Raw genomic sequence first — 24572 nt, forward strand, 5'->3', positions numbered from 1 at the left:
ATATAATATGATTATATTTATTAATTATTTAATTGGTTAATTATATGATAATTAACCTAAAATCTCTCTTGGACGTGTGTTAGTGGGAAACAGCGTTGCTTATTATAACCGATAAATAAAAGTGAAATTTGTTTCATTTTGAATGGTTCGAAAAAAGATCAGAAAGTTTGCATTGGTGTGAAAACGTAATCAATCACTTAAACTCGAGAGCCTATACGATAGTTGCTCAGCGCCTAAACGATCACATACCTCGCACCTAAACGATCGCCTACCTAGCACCTAAACAATCGGTTATCTTTCCTAAACGATCATATAGTGTGTCTTGTTTGCTAAACGATCACCTACTGTTTTCTAAACGATCGTTCAGTAAAATCTACACGATTGTGTAGTTTCTTCTAAGCGATAAGCATTTTGCTATGCGATAGCTTCATATTCTCTCCCACTTATTTATTGCCTACACGATCAGTTCTTCCTTCTATCTCTACCAAATTCACCAAAGACCACGCTTTGGGTTCTTACTCTGAGAATACCTAAGGCTCCTTTCTGGTGGTGTCATCCCTGCTGCGTTTATTGGTTTGTGTTTATTCGTGCTGCTGTAGTCGATGCATCTGCTGAGCGTTGGTTGATCGGGTAGAGGTCTTCCGCAGAGTTGAGTTCTATAGTTAAAAGAGCATCTTCAACTGGTATGAGAACTCTCTCCCTTGTTATTTTTTTTATTCAAAGCATGCTGCTAATTACTATTTGTTTGCATAATTGTGCATTTGAATGTATATGGTGTATTTCGGTCACTGTGAAATTGGAGCGATCCAAACATGCTCATGGAACTCTTCGTTAAGAGATCTTTCACTATCATGACGACCATCTTAGTTTCCCCAAGTTTCCCTTTCAATTTCATCATGCCTGGTCCCGAAAACCTCAAAACCAAGTGCAAAGCTAGCTCTACTTTCTCGGTATCTTCCTTTTTTATGATTTCTTTCGGATCTTCCTCAATTTCTTTGATATCTTTTCCTTCTCCAATGATGAGTAGTCGTAATTCCTGGGATTCTCTTGCCTTGTGACAGTGATCGGGAGAATATTTATCATCGCATTTGAAACATAAACCCTAATTTTGTTTTCCCTTGATTTCAGCATTCGAAAAGTGACGGGTCGAATCCTCCCTTCGTTGGGCCCTCGATTTCTTGGGTACCTAAACTCGCATCATATTGGGCTTGTTACACTACCCTTGGCCCATTTTTCCCAGCCCACTAGACTTCACCTCTTTTCCCAATTGAATACTATCGGCATTACCCTCGATCTCTTTTAGTGCCTAGACCTTCTCTCATCTTGAGTTTGAGCCATCTTTATTACCTCTTCTAATCCCTGTGGCTGGGCACTCTCAACTTCAGCTTTTAATTTTGGTTCCAAACCATTGATGAATGTTCCAATCAACACCTTTTCTGATAATGACGACAATGGAGCAAAATATTTCTCAAATTTTTTCCGATATTCACCATATGATCCTTCTTGTTTGATTGCAAGAAATCGTTGGGTCAGGCTTCCTTCTCGGGTCATTCTATACTGTTCAAACATTCTCTTCTTCAACTCCCCCCATGTTTGAATAGGGTTCCGAATATGTGTCCATCGATAATGACCTTAAGACTAAAGCTCGCCACCACTACCACCACGATCTTTTTTTTTTCCTTTGTTAGCTCGTGGATCTCAAAGTAATGTTCTGCTCGGTATAACCACGAACCCAGATGATCACCCTTGAAAATGGACATCTCCAACCGCTTCTACTTGCTTTTATCTCCTTTGTATCTCCTTTGCAAAGATTCCTCATCCTCTGCTTCTGTCAATTTTCCCTTCCTCTAAAATCCTTCTACCATCAGTGACCCTTCATTATCCCTACTTAGATTTATCTCCCTCATTTCCTCCATTAGTCGATCAACATTTTGACACATTGCGAAGACCATCTCCTTCAATCCTGTAATGTCCTTGTTATGGGATTCCAGCTTGTCTTTGGTCTCCTTTACCACCATACTTTTAGTTTTTCCTAGGATGGTAGAGGGCTCTAATACCAATTTGTTAGGTATGTGGTCAGACCTGCACTTAGAAATATACCTAACAAGTGGTAAAACAGGGATAAACCTCCCTGGTTATATTATTTTCTAAAATGCACCAATAAGTATAAGAAATAAAAAATTAAATCTAAAAAGAAAGTTAGTTGGGATGAACACAGAGATTCTATATAATTTTTCCTAAATCTTTCCACATTTTAAAAAGTACATTATATGAAGGAACTCTAAAACTAGAGGACCTTTGAGCGGAAGCATATCGTTCCAAATTCCATTGTGAAAGAACTCAAACATTTACAATCATACTAAAACAAATTATGCATTAAAGATAAATTACAGCATGTTACTTAAGTAAATACAAGGGATCGAGTGACAATATCTTTGAAGAACTCTTTCTTCACGTATTTCCCTCAATCGTTCAATAATGCAACAAACAAGAACTCAAACTCGATCTCCATCAAGCACCAACGAGTATGACTTGATCCTCGATCAATCGAACACAACCACAAGATTACCTTGGTATTCTCGGTGTGAGAATCCAAGAGTTGTGGACTCTAGATGATTTTGGATAGAGGGAAATATTGGAGTAAACGATCGAGTATGCGATCACACAATCATGTAGTAGATGAAGTCTATCGTATAGACTCGATGCTCGATCATTTAGTAAACGAGTACTATCGTATAGTACACTCGACGCTTGATCGTTTAGGCTCTGTAAAATTATCGTGTAGTAAAACTCCTTTTACTCGATAGTGAATTATGTGAGATGTTCGATTGAATGATTTGAAAACTACTTTCCCTTTTATCTCACAGTTACCATAAAACCGTGTATAATCACCCACTAAGGTCGGTTATTTAGAAAAAGAAATATTAGTTATCATATAATCAATAAATTATAAATAAATATAATAACTAACTTATCATATTATATTTATAACCTATAGTTTTAATATTGCAACATATGCAACATATAAACCATAGTTATTTTTCTATTTTATGTCATTTAATATAAATCATATTTATATTAACTCCTCCAATCAAATAATAATGTATCAAATACATCATATCAATTATATCACATATAATTTAATTATATCATATATAATCAAATTTCCTCTTGTTAATTTGAACATTTCAAGCTAACCCACAAACTGATTCTCAACTTGAATCCATTGAGCTACCAAGGGGACCTTATGAAACTATAGCTTGAAACTCCAACGATACGTGAATGACTGACTATACTCTTTAATCACGATATCCACCATTCGTTAACTGTCGGACACTCCACTAAAGACCACAGTTGCACTCTTCACAAATTGCTCGTAAGTACAACGGAATCAAATTACCGTTTTGCCCTTATAGTTACATCTAACTCCTTAAGTACCATTGATTCCTCTAATGAACAATAAGTCATAGTCTCACTATGACCGGGTCCTCTCTTCCCAATGGAGGGTGTGACCACTATGTTCAAGACCCGGAATCAACCCTTAAGGAAGCAATTTCTACTTACCCCTGCATCGGGGAAGGAGTGAATTCCGTCTTGTGAAGTTGAGTTCCCAGCTCCTCAATCAGAAAAATCCCCAAAATGATAGGTTTGTTAAGTTGGCAATCTGGCCACTCTCACCCATACAAATCAAATGACCGCCTTCATGAGCAAAAGTTCACAACTCACATAGGATTCAGGTCATGTCATCTATGGTCATCCTAGTGAAATGTAAATCTCTATTATTAACGGTATTATATAAAGAAACAAATCATTTCGTGGTCCGGTCTTATACAAACTCTTTGTATAGGATACCCTGCTTGCATGTCTCTACATGAATGATCAGGATCAGATCATTTGTAGCACTTTACAATATTTGTAACATCTACAAAGCGGGTCGTATCCATAGTGTTACCAGGATAAGGTACCAAACCCTATCCATCTACACCACTTAGGTTATTATTTAAACAAGATCCACCTGTATGTCTTTACGTACTTGTTTAAATTTACATAAAATAACCTCGGATCTTAGTTTATTGGATTGAGTAAATGCTTATAAAATAACACTTATTTTATTAATAACAATATGTTTACACAGAGTTTACAAACTACGAGATTACAAGGAGATTTAGGACACCATTCCCAACACTATAATCACCACGATTCATTTGGATAATTGGTAAATCTATTTGTAAATTCAAATAATTTTACAAACAAAATTGGACATAAGATTTTAAATACTTATAGGATTTTGGAAAGATTACAGAATTTGAAGAAAATTTAAAAAGATGTAAGATTTAGTATGAGATTTGTAAAGATTACATACTATTTTGGAAAATTATGTAGAATCTCGGTTGTGCGATATTTCAAAAGCATAAAAGAACCGATAGGTTGAATATAAGATGAAAATATTAGTTTTTTTTTATTCAAATTTAGATGAGAATCACAAGAAAAAACTATTTGAATGCTTTTTCATAAAAGTTACTAGTTGTGAAAGATAAAATATTTTATGTTATTTCTAACAATTTTTTCTATTTTGTTCCTTCCGTTTTAATACAAATTGGAGATAGAAGATCTATTTTATTCGTTCTTTTTTAATACAAATTGGAGGTGATAGATTTCAACCACGAACCTATAGATACTAGTTGAGGTTAGTCCTTATTGGCCAACTTTGTTCCTTCTTCATGAGAACTTAACCATAGTTGAGCTTAAGCGCTAGCAAACGCAACACCCTAACGCTAAGTTTCGGGCCGGGTTACAACGGAAAAAAAAGGAGCGAAATTTTCCGGTGGGAAATTGAGCGAATTCGTTCATTCTCCTGCTAGAAAAAGGCGATCGGCATATATTTCAGGTGATCTTCCTCAACTTCTTCTGTTCTATTCTGTCCTGTTTGTTGCAGATCATTCCACCGAAATCTTCCATTCTCATATTATTACTAAGCACTCGAGATTTCATATATATTTATACGCAACTTGAAAAAATCTGTTGGGGATATATATTATATCCAAATTGATACAATTTCTTGCTCAAAAAATCATGTCGTAGTATATAATAATTAGGATAGAGGAAGATGCACTTTGGCCATTCCAATTTTCTTGTGGCGGTTCCCACTGAAAATGTGAAAATTTGTTAGTTTCTGTTTAAACAATTCCGCAAGTGATTCAAGTGAGCCTAGGCTTAGACGCGAGGATGTTATTTACTGACCCCTGATGTATTTGGTGATCCCAAACTAGCAGCTTGACTCTTTAAATTGTTGGGAGTAATGATATATATAAACTGAATACTCTAGGAAGCTGATCAAACCTCAACTAGATATAATACATACTGTATATAATAATAATGTTCAAACCAAAAGTAAGTCAAATAATACAACAAGGCTTATGAATTGAAATAACTAAGAATCTCAATATGGTTGCAAGCAGACTATAGCAATCGTCTTAGTAGGATACAATGACTAACTTCGGTAAAAATGCAATCTCGAACTACTTGAATCTGATAGAACTTTTGGATACTTGCTCTCAACTTAACTCAAGATCAAAATAAAAAAAGAAAGGAGAGAACACTTCAATTTGGAATGAGATGCTACAAATGAAGAAACAAGTTGCTATTTATAAGCTAGCGACTTAGTAACTCTCCAAAATATAAAATAAAATCAAATAAATACAAAAATTGAAACATTTGTCAAATTTAACTTATTTGAGTTGTTACTTGACCACAATCAAATAAAACTCATTCAAATTGAAGGAAATACAAATCTAATTTTCATATATGTTAAATTTGTAAATGAAACATTATCTAATTTGAAGTTTCAATCCAATTTAAAAGTTTCTAACCATGAATTTAATCTATATAATTAAATTAATTTGTTTATGTTTCAATATTCAATTGTTTCACTTTCTTTCACAATAAAAATATTCAACATAAATTTGTAGTGGAGGTTGTTTATTTATTTATTTTGCAGGAATTAATGTGAATGCTTGACTCCGAGCATAACAATTCTGAATTCTTAATCATGGAAAATGGAAACAAGGACGGTGTGCCTGAAGCATTGACAAAATTGACAGATACCGATGATTCTAGAGGTAAGAGGGCCTTTTTTCTTTGAGACACATGAACATGTATGTCCATACTTCTTCGTTACTTCCATACGTACTATTTGATGGTTTTTATGCTTGTTTGGTTGGTTTTGGCTAGGTTCCTTGTGTTTGTATTCCTTTCTTCAAGCCCCCGAAATATTTCGATTTCGTTATTCGTGTTTTTGAATACTCATCAATATTGTTGCTGACCTGATGCTTGCGTGGTTAATTATTGATATTCTCTTCAAATTTGGATTTAGTCTTCTCAATGCATTGATGTTGGCGGAACTTAGAATGGCACCTGTTTAACTGTCATGGTAGTCAGGCTAATTGACTATGATGCTAACTGAAATAACTGGGATAGGAGTAGGGAAGTGACAATGTACTGGGAATTGCACTGCATAGTTTACCGCTCTAGTATTACATTTTCTTTGATTTTAGGCTGAAAGGAAAATGGTCGAAGTATATAATTATTGTACAGTTCATAATTAAATGGTTCATTTGTCTGTAAATTTGAAGTAAAATATTCTTTGGCATCTGATGGGGGGAATTTGCTTCTGCTTTAGTTTTTAATATAAGTCCCAATTAGGATTTTGATGTGTCCACCACAACTAAATTACCTGCCTTGAATTCATAGACTTCGGAGTTCCTGTCAGCAATTGTTTCATAATCTGAATCTGCAGATTATTATTTCTCTTGGAACTTAATTATTCTTCTGCAATATCTTCAGCTTCTATGTTCCAGGTAGTGGAGTTGGTTTTAGAAACTGGTTCAACAGCTTGTCTATGAAGTATTGTATGGTAGCTTCCCTATAGTTTAGTTTTTTTAAAATGATTGAAAGGAAGCTCTTGAGATGAGCATAAGTCCACTGCATCGTCTTTGTCCACTTAGAACAAAATAGATTTCCAAATGTATGATTGAGCGCATCTATGCTAGCTTACCATGGCCTTGAAGAACTCGAAGGATTTTGAACCATCATCACAAAGAATTTTGAAATGAATCCTTTCTTACCAAAAGAAGAAAAAAACATGAATACTCTCCAGTATACAGCAATATAATTTTCCCAGGGAAGTTTCTTATATTGGTTGGATCCTATTTCAAAATCAGCTTTGGCTTAGGACGGTGGGGAGTGGCTTTTCAAAGCTCTTTCAGGTTGGTGTTTGAAGGGAAAGGCAAAAATTACTTTGGAGTTGTGCGGCTTGAACCCCCTTTTGGCTTCTTTGGAAGTGGTGCTCTAGTCATTTTCTTCAATTGGTCATTTAATTGTTATTCATGGTTATTACAGATTTGAAATCAGCAAAGTTTCAACGTGTAATAATGTGCTTATTCCTGTTGAATATGAAGTTATAGATGTGCCTACCCTGCCTCCCAACTGCAGAATAAGTTCGCGTGGATTCAAGAGAAGAGTTACTTCTGGTTGGTCTGAGATGATTGACTTGACTAAGTCTCCTACCTTTATCCAATTGTAGAACGATGGATGGATTTGGATTCTGCATATAATATAGGCATAGGTTGGTTTTGATACTTTTCAAGTGTGAAAGAAACGTGCATTTTGCCAATGAGGAAGTAGTTTCTGTGTACTGCTACAGATAGCATTTTCAATCCTTTCAGAGGCAACGTGGGTCAAGTTTGGCTGACCAAATAGAGAGGGAAACAGCATGTTGTCAAGTGTACAGATCGGAAGGGCATTCTTTTTGTAGCTGTATCGGGAGGGGATTCTCTCTACTCCTAGGTAGCCTTTTAGTCTTTCGTTTTGAATCTATATCAGTTTCTTATTTTAAAACGATTAATTTTCCCAGTAATGGTCATCAATATTCAAGACAAAGAGGGGTGTAAGGCTGGATCATAGAGGAGCACTTTCAATTTTTTTAACATCAGCAAGGGAAGCCTTAACTTTAATGCCGGTACCCTTTTTTCCCGTCTTTAAGGCCTGCCACGTACTTCTCTTTAGAAGAAAGGGGGATTTTTGTATGTAGAAGAGCCTATAAAGGGGTAGTCCTCTATCGACAAGAGAAAAGAAGACCGTCCTTTCCTATTTTCTCCAGGGGGAACCAGAATTTTGTTTTCTCTTACCATTTGAGTCCAGCTTTGCTATTTCAGAAATACATTCTTTCTTTGTTTGAGCTTTTTTTCCATCTAATAGACATAATCAACATTTTTTCTTTAATTTTTTAATTCATTTTTACAAAGTGTCAAAGACATAATCAACACCTCTTGGAACTCCTTCAAAATTTATGGGCGAGAGGGAAGTCAGTTTGGTTGCTAAAGTGACTAGCTAACCAAGAAAGGGAGCCTGGAGAGATGGAGTGTGGTTAATATTTTCCATGTTTGAAAATCGTAGCTCTGCTACCTCTAAATTTTCTGTTGACTTCAATTGAGAAAGATGAGAAAGATTTCTTTTCCACTACCTTTGGACTCCATTTGTTTGGATAAGAAACTAAACGAATCATTATTGACAAGAAACTAACTTTTTATTGATAATATGAAAAGTACAAGAAGAAACTAGAGGGGAAAGGCTCTCTGACTTATGTTATTGTTAATAACAGGAGTTTTAATTACATAGTGGAAAGAATTGGGTACACGTCTTGAGGTGTTAAAAGTGAGCTATCTCCCACGTTTCCTCCCATTTTTCTTCCACGGGTCAAATCTGGAATTCCACTTTTTGTATTGTCTAAAGCAAGTTTTTTCTCCCGTCACTCCTAGAGCACAATTTGAGAGGCTGTCAAAATGATGAAGTAATTAATCTTTGATTTTTGGATTTGTACTTTTGAGCTCTGTCTCTTTAGAAAAAGTTTAAATATTTTATTTTATTGAAATTTGCTGTCTTATTTTCAGATTGGAAGAATGAGAACATGTGTAAGGCAGCTACTATCCTATTGAAGCATATTGATAAATTCTCTCTTTTGCAGCAATGAATAAATTTTAATTTTCTTGGAAGATGAGATATTTGTGTTCAATAAAAAAGTAATTGTTTCATTGTGGAGGCCAAGTAATGTTAAGTTCGTTTGAAAAACAGATTAAACACTTTTGGCTGTACCTGCAGTCCAAAAAGATTTTTCACAAAGATTGCATATGATAGGTTTGGAAGTAGACATAGGGAGTTTCTTTTCTTGACAACTTAAGCTATAATGATACCTCCAAGATCCCCTTCGATTTTCCACAAAGATTGTTTTGGATATTCTGATCATGAAAGCTCCTTGGATTGTTTCAGCTCCTGGTCGGTGTGTCAATTGCCACAACGACAGCAAATCCCTCATACACATTTTGATCTATTGCAACCATGCTCAATCCTTCTGAACAAAGATTTTGGCTGCTTTCAACTACTTCATGGTCTTCCCAAATGATCCACATACTCTTCTCCAATTGCTCTTCATTAGCCACCCCTGCAAGAAGGAAAAGGAAGTAATATGGTCCTTCATCAATCATCACTAAACTCTTCCTATACCACATATGGCTCGCGTGCAACCACTACACTTTTGAGGACAAAGTGACCGAGTTCTCTATTTTCTTTGAACATCTCTCTCTTGGTGTAAATTCACCCAAATTCTTTTGTGATCACAACCTTACTACTTTTACTGCACAGTGGAATTGCTTTTTGTGATCTTCATGGCTATCTTAACCTTTTTGTAATTTCATACCATTAATGAAATTTAGTTTGATCGTTTCTCATAAAATAATAATAATAATAATAACAATGCCTCCAAGAGCCGAACTCTAGTCAAACATTGACCTTCTTTAGGAATTTAAAACTTCTGAATAGTAATCTGATAGAGTCTCAATTATATATTTACTATTTTGGCTCAAATAGCCTAGGAAGCTGAGACCCCCTCCCTGTTACAAGCTCAACAAGCTCAGTTTCTAAATAAAAAGATTCATACCCCCCTGTGCTTCTACCCTCCTATCTTTATAACAAACAGTCACTCCCTCTACTAACAGAATTCCCCCTTTACTACCGAATTTGTTACAGATTTGGTGGCCCCCATTCTAACTAATTTTATTCTCTCCCATATTTACATTTGTGCCCTTTTCCCCAATCTTCTTATTGGCCTTTCTTTCATACTTCCTAAATATGGGGGGTCTATCATTACCCTCCCCCCAAAGCACCACCTTGTCCTCAAGGTGAAAGTCAGGGAATTGCTCAACTATTTGTGCTCCTCCTTCCCATGTTGCATCTTCTACTGGTAAATCTTCCCACCGTATGAGTACTTCAAAGTCATTAGGTGATGATATCGTCGAACCAATCTTTCTAACTCCTAAAACTGACAATGGTTTTAGCTGCTTTCCGAATGGCCCCACCGTTGGTGAAGAGAATCGTGGTAGTATGGTCCCCTCGGCTTTCCTTAATTGTGAAACGTGTAATACTGGATGTATGGTGACATTGGGAGGTAGATCAAGCTTATATGCCACTGGTCCGACCTTTTGGGTTATCTGAAAAGGTCAAATGTAGCGTGGTGCCAGTTTTGGGTGCTTGTGCATCAATAGTGATCCTTGACGGTATGGCTTGAGCTTGATGTACCCGCAGTCCGAGACTTCAAAGTTCACTTCTCTTCGTTTTGAATCTGCTAGAGCCTTCATTCTTTGTTGTGTTGCTTCCAATGTTTTCTTCAACTGCTTGAGCATCTCATCTCTGTTTTTGAGTAGCACGTCTACGTCTCCTACTATGGCATTCCCTTATGTGTAATGGATGAGTGTAGGTGCTGGTCTGCCGTACAATACCTCGTAAGGTGTACATTTGATGGCTGTGTGGTAAGATGTGTTATAATTATATTCAGCCCATGCTAGCCACTTGTGCCATTGCGAAGGAGTTTCCATGGTAAAGTAGTGGAGGTATGCCTCTAAGCCTCGGTTGACCACTTACGTTTGTCCATCCGTTTGTGGATGGTAGGATGAGCTCCTCTTGAGTTACGTTCCCATCAGCTTAAACAGTTCTTCCCAAAATAGGCTAGTAAACACCTTATCTCTGTCAGATATGATGCTTCTTGGTACTCCATGCAGTTGTAAAACTTCCTTCATGAACCAAGTAGCCACGGTTGCTGCGGTATAGGGGTGGCGAAGAGCGATGAAGTGTGCATATTTGGATAACCTATCAACCATCACCAAGATTGAGTTGTATCCCTCGGATTTTGACAGTCCCTCTACAAAATCCATGCTGATGTCTTGCCAAGTGAGCTCAGGTATTGGCAGAGGTTGGAGTAGTCCAGCAGGGGCTAAGGCCAAGTACTTGGCTTGTTGACAGATAGAGCAATCCCCTACAAATGCCTTTACCCTTGCTTTCATCCCTGTCCAGAAGAACTCCTTCTTTAACCGTTGATACATTTTCACTATCCCATTGTGCCTTCCAATTGGATTGTTGTGGAATTCTTGTAGGAGTAATGGGATGGTAGGTGACTGTGATGGAAGCACAATATGCTGCTTATATAGTAGGAGCTCTCCCTGAAGTTCATATCCTCGAGGGTGTGGTTGCTCCGCTCGGATGTTATCCCTGATTGCTCTTAGTTCCGGATCTTGCTCAATTTGACTAGTGAACACTTCCTGGTTGAGGGCACGCATTACACTGATCATGGTCATTTCCATCGTGGTAGGCAGCCTAGACAATGCATCTGCGGCCGAGTTTTCCATTCCTTTCTTATATTCTATCTCGAACTCATATCCTATTAATTTAGCCACCCATTTCTGGTATTCCCCTGCTATAATACGTTGTTCTAATAAGAATTTGAGACTTTTCTGGTCTGTTCGCACAATGAACCTTCTTCCCAATAGATAGGGGCGCCATTTCTGTATAGCCATGACTATAGCAATCAGTTCTCGTTCGTAAGCAGCCTTGAGTCGGTGCGTGGGTGGGAGGGCCTTACTGAAGTATGCCACCGGTCTTCCTTCTTGCATTAATACTACTCCAACTCCTACCCCGGAGGCATCTGTTTCGATTATGAATGTTTGATTGAAATCAGGGAGCTTGAGGGTAGGTAGTTGGGCCATCCGTTGCTTCAAGACCTTGAAGGCCTCCTGAGTATCCTTGTTCCACTGTAGTTTATCCTTCTTGAGTTGCTGTGTTAGAGGGAAAGCCAGCGACCCATAATGAGATACAAACATGCGGTAGTAACCTGTTAACCCAAGGAATCCTCTGAGTTGTTTAACCGTTGTTGGTGTTGGCCATTAGAGCATAGCTTCCACTTTTGAAGGGTCTGCTGCCACTCCCTGTTCTGATATGATATGCCCCAAATAATCTATTTGCTTTGCCCCAAACGTACACTTCTTAAGATTGGCCATAAATTGGTTATCCTCCAATGCTTGCAACACCACGGATAGATGACGCATATGATCACATAAAGAAGAACTGTAGATTAGGATATCATCGAAAAATACTAACACAAATTTTCTTAAGTATGGGTGCAAGAGATCATTCATTACCGATTGGAATGTAGATGAGGGGTTTCTCAATCTGAATGGCATGACTAGAAACTCATAATGGCCTTCATGAGTGCAGAATGCAATCTTGTGTATGTCTGAAGGCTACCCGAATTTGATGGTATCCTGACTTCAAGTTAATCTTGGAGAAGACTCGTGCACCGGCCAATTAATCAAGGAGTTCTTCAACCATTGGGACAGGGAAATTGTCTGGCACTGTGACTTGGTTTAATGCCCTATAGTCAACACAAAATCGCCAGCTTCTGTCCTTCTTCTTTACTAATAACACAGGGCTTGAGAAAGGACTTACACTGGGCTAAATGATCCCGACAGTGAGCATCTCTTCAACCAGCTTCTCAATCTCGTCCTTCTGGAATTGTGGGTATCTATATGGCCTGACATTCACTGGTCCTGCCCCTGGCTTGAGTTCAATGTGATGTTCATGATGCCGCACTAGAGGTAGCCCCTCCACTGATCTGAAAACGGATTGGTATTTTCTTAGAATCTCTTGTATTTCCGGTTGTGGTTCTACTATTGATCACGCCTCTCCATCCTTTTCAGAGGTCATGAGTGAGTTCAGCTCAAGAAGGATGCCCTGGCCCCCTCCTTTTACCAATTTCATCATCGACTTTAATGAGATTTGAGCTTTCATCAGGTTGCGGTTTCCTTGCAAGTGTATCCACCAATCACCTACCTGAAATTCCATCTCTGACGTTCCCTAATCGCATTTGACCTGTCCCAAAGTCATCAGCCATTGCACTCCCAATACCACATCAGCACTGCCCAGGGGCAAGGGAAAGAAGTCATTGATAATAGTTAAGTTAGGGAGATTAAGAATTACCCCTTTGCCCGTTGTCCTCACTGATGTCCCTGTTCCCAGCATTATCCCATAACTTTTCGTTGGCGTCTGTGGCAGTTTTAGGGTCGATACTAGTTCGTTGTCGATGAAGTTGTGTGATGCACCACTGTCGATGAGAACAATCACGTCCTTGTCTCCTATAGCCCCCCGACTTTAATCGTTCGGGGTGAATCGATCCCTGCCAGAGAATTTAGGGACAGCTCCGTTGCCTTTTGCTCGCTAGCCTCCACCACCATTGATTCCAATGTAGTCGTCATCGGCATCTCGGCCTCCCCTGGTTCGTCCTCTGTTTCCTTAATCTCAGCTCCTTCCTCCTCATCGTGGTATAACAAGATACTCAACTCCCTCTTTTTACAATGGTGCCCCGGTGTATACTTCTCTTCACATCGGTAACAAAGTCCCTTATCCCTCCGGTTTTGCATCTCACTGTCGGACAGCCGCTTGAAAGCTCCGGCCATGAACGATTTTCCATTGATGTCTTTTAAAGTAACAGAGTTTGAAGATGTACCTGACGTGCGGGTCGGGTTGAGAGAGATTGTTCGGGCAGCTGATTGCGTGTTCTGACTTGAGTTGGAGGTGGGTTGACCTGTGGTCGAGTTGAGCCCTGAGTTTGAAGATGCGCTTGTCGACTTTGTTGGGTTCGGGTTGCCCCATTTTTTTCTTCGAGCCTCCTCCGTATCTTCTATTATTTGGGCCATCCTCATTTTTTCCTTCAGCCCAATTAATTTGAACATTCTCATTTCGATTTGAATATCTTCTTTCAGCCCACTAACAAACTTACTTTCTAATGTCTCATCTGAGAGGTCTTTCAACGGCCCTGAGAGTTGCTCGAATCGCCGCCGGTATGCTCGCACACTGCCGTCCTGCTTCAAGGTCAGAAATTGTGCTCTCCGATCTTCCTCTTTGACTGGTAGGAAACGCAGTAGGAGTTGTTCTTTAAATTTGGCCCAGGTGTCCATCGGCGTTCTCTCTTCCTCCCATTGACGCCACTTTAGTGCCTCCCCTTCCAAACACAAAATCGCAGCCTCGATTTTGTCCTTCTCCGATAACCGGTTCACAACAAAATACCTTTCAACTCTGTGAAACCATCCCATCGGGTCTTCACCTGGCTCTCCTTTGAATATTGGTATTTCCAGCTTTCTCAGTTGCTTATCGAACAACAACAGTTCCTTTCTTTCGCCGCCTTCCTCTCTCGTTGGTTGTTTTCCTCTGTCAGTCACTGTCCTCTATGATGACCCCGATTCCCTTTCCTTGGCTGTTTCTGATTTCCTCGACCAGACCTCCAATGCCCGCATCATCTTCTGCTCCATAGTCTCCCCTAATGCTTCGATTTTTGCAGTCATCATGTTCTCAGTAATCTGCTGCATCTCTCCAAACCTCTGATCCATTCTGTTTTCCATCCCAACTTGAAGTAAGGTGAGTTGTTCCTCCATAGCTGATAGTCTTGCCTCCATCTTCTTCACCATACCCTTTCCCACGAATCGAATGGCTCTGATACCAGATTGATAGAGTCTCAATTATATATTTACTATTTTGGCTCAAATAGCCTAGGAAGCCGAGACCCCCTCCCTGTTACAAGCTCAGCAAGCTCATGTTTCTAAATAAAAAGATTCATACCCCCCGTGCTTCTATCCTCCTATCTTTATAACAAACAGTCACTCCCTTCTACTAACAGAATTTCCCCTCTACTAACCGAATTTGTTATAGATTTGGTGGCCCCCATTCTAACTAATTTTATTCTCTCCCACATTTACATTTGTGCCCTTCTCCCCAACCTTCTTATGGGCCCTTCTTTCATACTTCCTAAATATGGGAGGTCTATCATAATCCAGCTCATTTGTATGATGGGTTATTGATCTTTTATCTCTAATAAATATGAAAGAAACGATTGTGCTGAAAAGATTCCAAAGATTTCCTTTCCAATCGATAGGGTGACAATCTTACAGGATGGATATGGAAAATCATTTACTTAGACAAGTTCTCCATAAAGGTCACATATTCTGATAACATTCCGAATGAAGCCACCTACCTGGGGATTATACTCAGCAGCAGAGCACTTCTTTTGAGCATGATCTGTGCATTTGCTGTGATGAACCTCTCGATTTCCAGTCATTTGCACACAAGTACCTTCTTTGCTAATATTGCAATGATTCTAATTGAGGTCTGCTCAATCCATTAAGGTTGGCAGCATTTATTACAGCCTCCATAACTGTCATGTTTTGCCTGTAACATTAACTAATTGAAATAAGAGATCATATAAAATGAAAGGACATAAAAAAACTATTAAATATCTTTTGGGATTTTACTACATCGGTTGTACCAGTGATTTATTTGTTCTTTCTGAAAACTGTCAAATGCTTGATAAAGGATCTGGATTTTTTTTAATAATCGTCCGTTAAACTTTTGTTTCTAATGTAGAATCTGCAGTTAAAGTGAAATGTAAGGATCAGCGAGACGCTTTGCCTGGAGAACCTAAATGTGTTGTATGTGGTCGCTATGGGGAATACATATGTGATGAGACAGATGATGATATTTGCAGCATGGAATGTAAACAATCACTTCTACGCAAAGTGGCAAATAGATTGTCTCCAGATATGCCACCTCTTAAAAGACTTCCTGCAGCCGATGAATGTGTATATGTTAAGTCGGGTTCTTCTTCTTTGACTTGTGACCAAACTGAGTTGCTTAGGAGAAAACTTGGAATCAGTATAAAGGGAGACCTAGATTGTGCTCCTATATTGTCATTTTCTTACGGCAACCTTCCTCAGAAGCTCCTCCAGAATCTTGAGACTGCAGGCTATGAGATGCCTACACCTGTCCAGATGCAAGCTATACCAGCTGCTTGTTTGGGTAAAAATCTGCTGGTTTCAGCTGAGACCGGCTCTGGAAAGACCGTGTCCTATCTAGTCCCAATAGTTTCCTACTGTGCGCGTGTTCGTCTTGAGTGTTTCCATTGCGAAAAGAAGCCACTAGCTATGGTTCTTACACCTACTAGAGAGCTTTGCATTCAAGTTGAAGAACAAGCGAAGTTGCTTGGAAAAGGCTTGCCATTTAAAACTGCCCTTGTTGTTGGTGGTGATGCTCTAGCTGGACAGCTCCATCGTATCCAGCAAGGAGTTGAGCTGATTGTTGCTACTCCTGGCAGGTTGGTTGATCTTTTGACAAAGCACGACATTGAACTTGATGAAGTGAGGACTTTTGTTCTGGATGAAGTGGATTGCTTGCTCCAGAAAGGCTTTCGTGATCAGGTATTACAAATTTTCAGGGCTCTTTCAAGACCACAAATCTTGATGTATACTGCAACTACCTCTCCCGAAGTAGAGAAGATGGCAAGATCTATGGGAGATGGCACTGTTACTATATCTGCGGGCATGTCAAATAAACCAACCAAGGCTTTGAAGCAGCTTGTTATCTGGGTAGAATCAAAGAATAAGAAACAAAAGCTCTTTGACATATTAACTAGTAAACAACATTTTATGCCACCTCTCGTAGTATATGTTGGCTCAAGGCTTGGAGCCGATCTCCTTTCCAATGCAATTACTGTTACCACTGGGATAAAGGCATTGTCAATTCACGGGCACAAGTCAATGAAGGAGAGACGAGAAGCCATGAAGTCATTTCTGGTGGGAGAAGTTCAAGTGATGGTGGCTACTGGGATTTTGGGTCGAGGGATGGATCTTCTGTGTGTGAGGCAAGTGATTATATTTGATATGCCAAATTCCATTAAGGAGTATGTTCACCAGATTGGCCGGGCATCTAGACTTGGAGAGGAGGGCAAAGCCATAGTGTTTGTGAATGGGGAAAATAAGAATTTATTTCAAGATTTAGTGGAGACTTTAAAGTCTTCTGGAGCACCTATTCCTCGAGAACTTTTGAATTCACATTATACAGCAAAATCTTCGTACACTGCCAAACACCAGAAGAAACGAAAGCATTCTTAGATGTAAATCTGTGGAAGATTTTCTATCCCAGTATTGGCATTAAGTAGGTCTCTATCTACTTTGACGAATTTACTCAGGCTTATTAAACCTGTGAAGGCACTGGAGTTTTGTAATTACACGTGGCAGAGTAAATTCCTTGCAGTCTGCTGGCAGAATGACTGAGGGGCATGGTATTTGAAGCTTCCCAAGGGTCTAGCTTTGGAAGGTAAGCAATGCACTAGTAGTATGTTTAGGAGTGATTCTGAAATTGTTGGAATTATTTTTGTCATTTTTAAAATAACTATGAAAATCTTTGATCACTCAAAATTAATTTAATATTTAATTTACGCTTTGAAATGCAATGTTCGAATCATATTTGATTTTGAATGATTGAAACTTAAATGCATATTTCAAAGTAATTTTTAAAATGACAAATTTTAAAATCACTTTCAAACCTACCTTAAGTTTGGAACTTCGGCTAGAAGAAATGCATACCCGAGTATTATTCAAAAAATAATTAACAATTTTTTTCTTCCAGAACAAAGAAGGCCTGCACCAACGCTACTATGCTTCAAGAATGTCATGATGAGACGGACGTGCATTTCAACTTGGAGAGGTAATTAAAGTGGGTGGCTATGAATATATCTAAATTTTGGAGTGATGAAACCCATAACACTAGAGAATTTCTAGGATGGCAGTAGTACTACCTTCATTCTTTGTCATAAGAGAGGCATTCTGAAGTCCATGAAAATGACGTGTCAAGTGTTGAATGGAAGGAGTATATAAAGTAATTTTCGGACCACCTGAGCTTACCATCTCATCAACATTTACAATGGAAGTTCATGGAATTCGAAATTTGGAGGATCGGTCAAATCTCTTTTATTATTGTTGGAAGTTGAAAGGAGGGAATTCTCCAAATGATAGATACAGAGGCAATGGATGAAAAAACGACGACTTGAATCAAAATTATGATCCACAAGTTTGCATGTGGTGGATTGTGGAAGAGATGCCTCTATGTATAAATAAATGTAGTTAAATTTTTCCGTTGGATGTAAACGGGTAGTGCTCATCTTCAATTGTTTGCCCAAAAAGAGGGACGTTCTCAATTAAATTTATAAATATTGTATTTTTTTCCTAAAATAAAAGAAAAAAAGATTATATGGGCATTGTGATAGTGGGTTCATTTTGCTGTAATGCTGCGGAGACTTGAATCACATTTTTTTTTTGGAGCTAGAGTAGAGATGTCGAAAAAAAAATCCGTTAGAGGTTCATGAGAACGGAGTGGGGAATCCCTAAATACACGAGAAATGAGGGAGGGAGTGGAAAATCTTTTTCCCCATTTACAATTCGGGGTTGGGGATAGGGATTATATTCCCCGTCCTTGGCTTCGTCCCATGCCCCACCTCGACTTTTGTAATATTTAAGATAAGATGTTCTAATAATTGTTAAATTTTAATTTTTACAAGTTATGAGAATTTAATCTTTTAATTATTTTTTTTCAAATTGTATTTGATTATTGTTTTTATTAGTAAAATTGATAATATTTTATTTAATTGAAAATTATATTAGAAATATTTAAGGAATTGTTAAAAAAAAAAAATACACATTTAATTGAAATTTTAAAAAAATTGTTAAAAAATAAAGGCGGGAAACTTGATCTGTCGAAATCTTTGTGAAGAATCTCTATCCATTTCCAGTAGGGAAATTCATTGGGACAAGGACGAAATGCTCTATCCCTGTCCTGTGAACATCTCTAGATAAGAGATCTAAAAAAGTTATAGAAAGAGATTTAGTTACATTTCTTAAGATTAACGGCTACTAGTTTTAATAGGGAAGAAAAACACAACAAAAATTTATCCTAATTTTGTAATTCGTTATATATCATTTTTTTTTTTGTCTCTTTCAAAATGATGCTCCATAGTTGGCTGTTCATTACAAATTTTCTCCTTTTTTTTTTCTTCTTTTCTTTTTAAACTATTCTATAGGTTCTATCTTGCTTGATTGGTCCTTTTATTATTTCACTCTTTCAATGAAATGGGTCAGTTTATTAAAAAAAAAAAAAAAATGAAACTTGAGATAGTGACATGAAATTGTGTAATGAAGAGAATATGTCATTAAATGGGGTGTAATATGACCAGCATTATTGGTAATTAGAAAAGAAAATTCCACAAGTAAATTATGAGTTAAGTTGGCGAAGGAGACCGGTTGTTTACTAATTTTAAGTTTACTCGCTCTAAAACACGTGTGATGCAAATGAAATTTGTTGATAAAATTTTAATAATAGATTAATATAAATTTTATTAAATTTAAATAAATAAATATATGACACGAGAATTGAAATTAATAAAATAGTCAATAGCCAAAATTATATATATCTTATTTTGTGTTAATTCACAACAAATATAAAATGAGTTATACTTGTTTGATAATCTTTGGAAGACTAGGAACATATATTTTGATGGTGAGATACAAATTTTGAATCAATATAGTTTTCATGGGAATTAAAATGTAAATTTTGTATATGAAATTAAAAAGTGATGAAATAACAATATAAATTATCAACAAACTCATGAATAATATATTTGATGATTACTGGTTTTGCTGACATGTTTGTGTAATTCAAAAAGATTTATTTTCAAATAAAAATTTAGAGATATATATGATACTAATACCTTTATTTTAGATCTTTTGAATCTATCAAATTTGATTTTGTTGCTCATTACTATAGTTATCATGGGTAGTTCTACTATCACAATAAATAAAAAATGTTAAATTTAAACATATGAAAAAGAAAAACAAACAAAAATTTTGGTTCAAACAAAGATTTTGATAAAGTTGAAACTATAGGAATCTAATCAAATATCTAACTGAAAATAATAAAATAATAATAAAAAAAAATTTCACAAACTAACAAAACTTGCATGCTCAACATTTAAATTTTAAAATATATAAATTGATAAATCTTTGTTATGATTGAAAAGTAATATGCTCCATATAATTATGTTGCTACCAAAAGGAACAAAACTAAAATATACTAAATAATTTTTCAATTGGGGGAAGATCCATTTGACAAATTGAAAATTAAAAAGTTTCTTATAATTTCCTATAAAGAATCATGAAGTGGAAGCATTGATTAAAAACATATAATAATGAATTAAATTGTGGCACCATTTACATTCCAAGTCTTCTAGGGGGTCTTTGGTGCGCAGGTTTGAAATCTTAAGCTTGAGAATGTTAAACCTAGGGGCTAGGCTGCGAGGTTTAGGTAGCCTGGGTTTTAGAAAATTGTGTTTCGAGTGCAGATTTTAGAAGTCTGGGTTTAAGAAATCTATGCTTGAAGTGCAAGCTTAGGAAGTCTGGAAATGAAGTGCATATTTATAAATCTTGAGTTTGTGAAATATTTTCTTATATTTAATCAATTCCTTTGATTTGCATGGGTGAGAGTGTCCAGTTTCGCCGATTCAATATGCCTACCATTTTGGGGATTCGTTTGATTGAGAAGCTGGGAACACGGCTTCACAAGAGGGAATTCACTCATTCCCTATTGGTAGGGTAAGTAGATAAATTGTTTCCTTAAGGGCTGATTCCGGGGCTTGAACAATGAGGCACCTCATCCTCTCCTGATCAAAGAGGGATTCGATTATAGCTGGACTACAACTAGTTGTTCATTAAAGGGATCAATGGTACTTAAGAAGTTAGATGTAACTATAGTGGCAAAATGGTAATTTTGAACCAGCTGTACTTACGAGCAATTTGTGAAGGGTCAACGCATTGTTGATTGGATATATCCAATGGACAGAGAAATATATCTATAGTGCGAAGAGTGCAACTATCGATCTTTAGTGGAGTGATCAAAAGTTAATGTAGGTTGATTAATTTAATTAAAAGAATTTAGTTAATTAATCAAGTATCATTGGAGCTTCAATCTATAGGTCCATAAGGTCCCCTCGTTAGCTCAATTAGGTTTGAGATTAATTTGAATTGTCCAAATTAATTAAAGAGATTTAATTATATAAAAAATTAATATAATGTATATGATACATTATAATATAAAGTTTTTGTGAGAGAAACAAATATTTGAATATGATTCAAATATTAATTATATGAATATAATTCATATAAAAATTATAGGTTAAAATTAATGTGAATTAAATTCATATTAATTCTATAGGTTATATGAGAGATTAAATAAACTTTAGGTTATATTATATGTGATATAACATATGGTTTGAATATGTATGTATACACCACCACTTTCCTACTAGGCTTAGGCCATGCTCGTCGCCTCTGTACCCGAAACCGCTACCCAAGCGAGTCACTGTTCAAGGTTTGGCTTCTGATTATGCCATTACTCGCACCTCTGACCTCAAATCAAACAAAATAGATAGAATGATTCTTTTTGTGTTTCTAATAATAATACAATTGAGACTTAGGGGACTTGTTTGACAAATATTGATTCTCTTCTTTTGACTGCTAATTGAGTCGGGGTATTCAACACATTCAACACATGGAACAGGTTCATCATAGCTAACCGTCCTGATCAGTAGAATAAGGACTCTTATGTATATATATATAATAAAGTTAGTAATTATATATTTATATATTTATTTAAAAATTTAAAATATTATTTTATTTAAAATTTGATTTTAAATAAAAGGGACGTAGTTTTTTATTCAACCAACCTCCCCTTCAATCTCTCATAACTCTTCATTCTACGTGGGGAGATGGGGTTCACGTTTCAAAGCATTTTTTTGGTTTTCTTCTTCCTTGCGTTTTCTCTGTAAAAAAAAAAAAAAAAAAAGAAGAAAAAAAGAAAAAAAGAAGAAGGAGAATAAAAACGTTATCTATGAAAAAACTCATCAAGCAAATCTCTCTCAAAATCCCTCATCCCTTCCCTAAATTAATCGATTGCGAGCCCACAACTCTGCATTGATTCTCAACCTTGAGGTTAATGGGGAAGCCCTCGTGGTCGTGCCGATAGAAGATCCAAATCACTTGGGATCCGTTGTTGCATTGGTGAAGGTGAGACCGAGATTGCATTTGTTTGGTAGATCGAAGAGGAAAAACGTGAAGAATTTGGTTCTTCAAGGGTAAGTCCATTTTTTCCTTTCTTTTCTTCTCTTTAAAGCATGCTGTGATTTTTTTTATTATTTATTTTGTGAATTAAATTTCATACGTTTATCTGAGTTTTCTATTTATAATCGAATTGAAAATTAAAACGTATGTCGTTCACACTCTTCCGCCTGGGATTCAATCCCTTCAAAACTAACAATTACACTCTTCACACTACAATTTTTTCTGTGTCCATGACTCCATTAGGTATAACCAATCAACGGTGTGTTGACCCTTCATAAACTGCTCGTAAGTATAGTTAGGGCAAAATTACCGTTTTGCCCCTATAGTTACATCTAGCTCCTTAAGTACCACTAATTTCTCTAATGAATAACAAGTTATAGTCTTACTATAACCGAACCCTTCTTGGTCCAGGAGAGGGTGTGGTGCCACATTGTTCAAGCTCCGGAATCAGCCCTTAAGGGAGCAATTTCTCTACTTACTCTAACTATAGAGGAGGAGTGGATTTCTTCTTGTGTAGATGCATTTTCAACTCCCCCAATCAGACGAATCCCAAAAATGGTAGGCATATTGAGTCGGCGAATCTGGCCACTCTCACCCATGCAGATCAAAGGACTACCTTCATAGGCAAGAGTTCACAACTCATTCAGGATTCAGGTCAAGTCACCTATGGTCATCCTAGTAAAATCTAAGTCTCTACTAGCAACGGTGTTATATAGAGAGACTATTCATTTCATGGTCTGATCTTATACAAACTCTTTGTATAGAATACTCCCGCTCACATGTCTCCACATGAATGATTATGATTAGATCATTTATAGCAGTTTACAACAATTGTAACAACTACAAAGTGGGTCGTATTCGTAGTATCACCAGGATAAGGTACCTAGTCTTATCCATCTATTATAGACCATTTAGGTTATCGCTTAAACATGATCCACCTGTATGTCTCCACATACATGTTTAAGTTACAGTAGAAAACCTTAGATCTTAGTTTATTAGTTTTGTGGGTTAATGTAACTAAATATTGAATAAAATACCTCTTATTTTATTAGATAAATAAATTATTTATACAATACAATTACAAACTACAAGACCACAAAACCACAAGATCACAAGACCACAAGACCACAAGACCACAAGATTTAGGGCATCAAACCCAACAGTGGGCCTATTGGCTGATGTAAAATAGTGGTTAGCGGTGCAATTTCAAATGAAAGACTTGAGAGAGGTGCAGTTTGTTCTTAGGATCCAGATCTTCAGGGATCGAAAGAACAAATCGTGGGCCTTACCTTATGCATCGTACATTAACAAGATGCTTGTCAAATATTTAATGTAGAATTCCAAGAGAGATGTATTACCTTTTAGGTATGGAATTATCTTGTCTAAGGAATAGTGTCCTTAAGACACCTCAAGAAGATAAGAAAATGAGATGAATTCCCTATGCATCAGTTATTAGCAGCCTGAACCATGCAATGTTATGTATTAGACTTGAAAATTGCTATGGAGTAGGGATAGTTAGTAGATGTCAGTCTAATACAGGATTAGATCATGGGACAATAGTCAAAACCATCATTAAGTATCTTAGGAGAACGAGGGAATACATGCTTGTGTATAGGTCTAAAGATTTGATCCTTACAGGAGACTCTGATTTTTAAATTGATAGGAATTCTAAAAAGTCCACTTCAGGATCATTTTTCACTCTGAACGGAGGAGTTGTAGTCTAAAGGAGCACTAAGCAAGGTTGTATAGCTAACTCTACCATGGAGGCAGAATATGTAGCAACTTGTGAAGCTACCAAGGAGGCTGTATGGCTTAGGAAATTTTTTACCAATCTGGAAGTTGTTCCAGACATGTTAAAGTCCATCACCATTTTCTGTGATAATAGTAATGTTGTGGCGAATTCCAGGGAGCCTAAAAACCACAAATGTGGAAAACACATAGCGTAAGTATCATCTTATATGAAAAATTGTGCATTGAGAAGATATGATTGTCACGAAGATCGCTTCGGAGATCAATGTTGCTCATTCATTTATAAAGGCTCTCAGGGCTAAAGTGTTATAGGGTCACCTGGAGGGTCTAGGTCTACGAGACATGCTTCATCTAGTCTAGGACAAGTGAGGGATTTTTACTAGGCGCATAATGTATGCCCTAGTTTCTTATTTTTATGTACTGTACCTTCTAACTTTATTTTGTATTTGT

The 24572-nt window shown here is 37.0% G+C and overlaps 1 protein-coding gene and 1 long non-coding RNA gene across 6 annotated transcripts; one reads left to right on the forward strand and one right to left on the reverse strand.

Annotated features, from left to right (window-relative positions):
- The first annotated feature begins 4700 nt into the window (after positions 1 to 4700).
- LOC120081372 (P-loop containing nucleoside triphosphate hydrolases superfamily protein) lies at positions 4701 to 18463 on the forward strand. 5 transcript variants are annotated; one of them, XM_090311424.1, is made up of 5 exons: positions 4705 to 4888; positions 5999 to 6119; positions 9325 to 9642; positions 15796 to 17523; positions 17836 to 18463. In XM_090311424.1, the coding sequence occupies exon 4, from the start codon at positions 15918 to 15920 to the stop codon at positions 17316 to 17318; it is 1401 nt and encodes a 466-aa protein (XP_090167550.1). In that variant the 5' UTR covers positions 4705 to 4888; positions 5999 to 6119; positions 9325 to 9642; positions 15796 to 15917; the 3' UTR covers positions 17319 to 17523; positions 17836 to 18463. The 5 variants fall into 5 exon arrangements, with proteins under 5 accessions (XP_038892120.1, XP_090167550.1, XP_038892129.1 ...); XM_039036192.2 differs by lacking the exon at positions 9325 to 9642 and having other exon boundaries at positions 4701 to 4888; XM_039036201.2 differs by lacking the exon at positions 9325 to 9642 and having other exon boundaries at positions 15805 to 17523.
- Positions 8566 to 9381, reverse strand: LOC150038463 (uncharacterized). Its single transcript, XR_016528112.1, has 2 exons — positions 9249 to 9381; positions 8566 to 8832 (listed from the first exon to the last, which is right to left on the reverse strand). It is a non-coding gene; the product is annotated as an uncharacterized LOC150038463 (long non-coding RNA).
- Positions 18464 to 24572: the final 6109 nt, after the last annotated feature.

The sequence above is a fragment of the Benincasa hispida genome, chromosome 1 (genome assembly GCF_027475165.1).
Source record: "Benincasa hispida cultivar pf3 chromosome 1, pf3_genome.v1.1, whole genome shotgun sequence".
Classification (NCBI taxonomy): Eukaryota; Viridiplantae; Streptophyta; class Magnoliopsida; order Cucurbitales; family Cucurbitaceae; genus Benincasa; species Benincasa hispida.

Bases quoted from the DNA above. Each gene is read 5' to 3' on its own strand.
- LOC120081372 (XM_039036192.2), top strand. From the start codon at position 6,011: ATGCTTGACTCCGAGCATAACAATTCTGAATTCTTAATCATGGAAAAT. The intron at 6,120-15,795 runs GTAAGAGGGCCT...TTTCTAATGTAG, and splicing joins AGATACCGATGATTCTAGAG to AATCTGCAGTTAAAGTGAAA.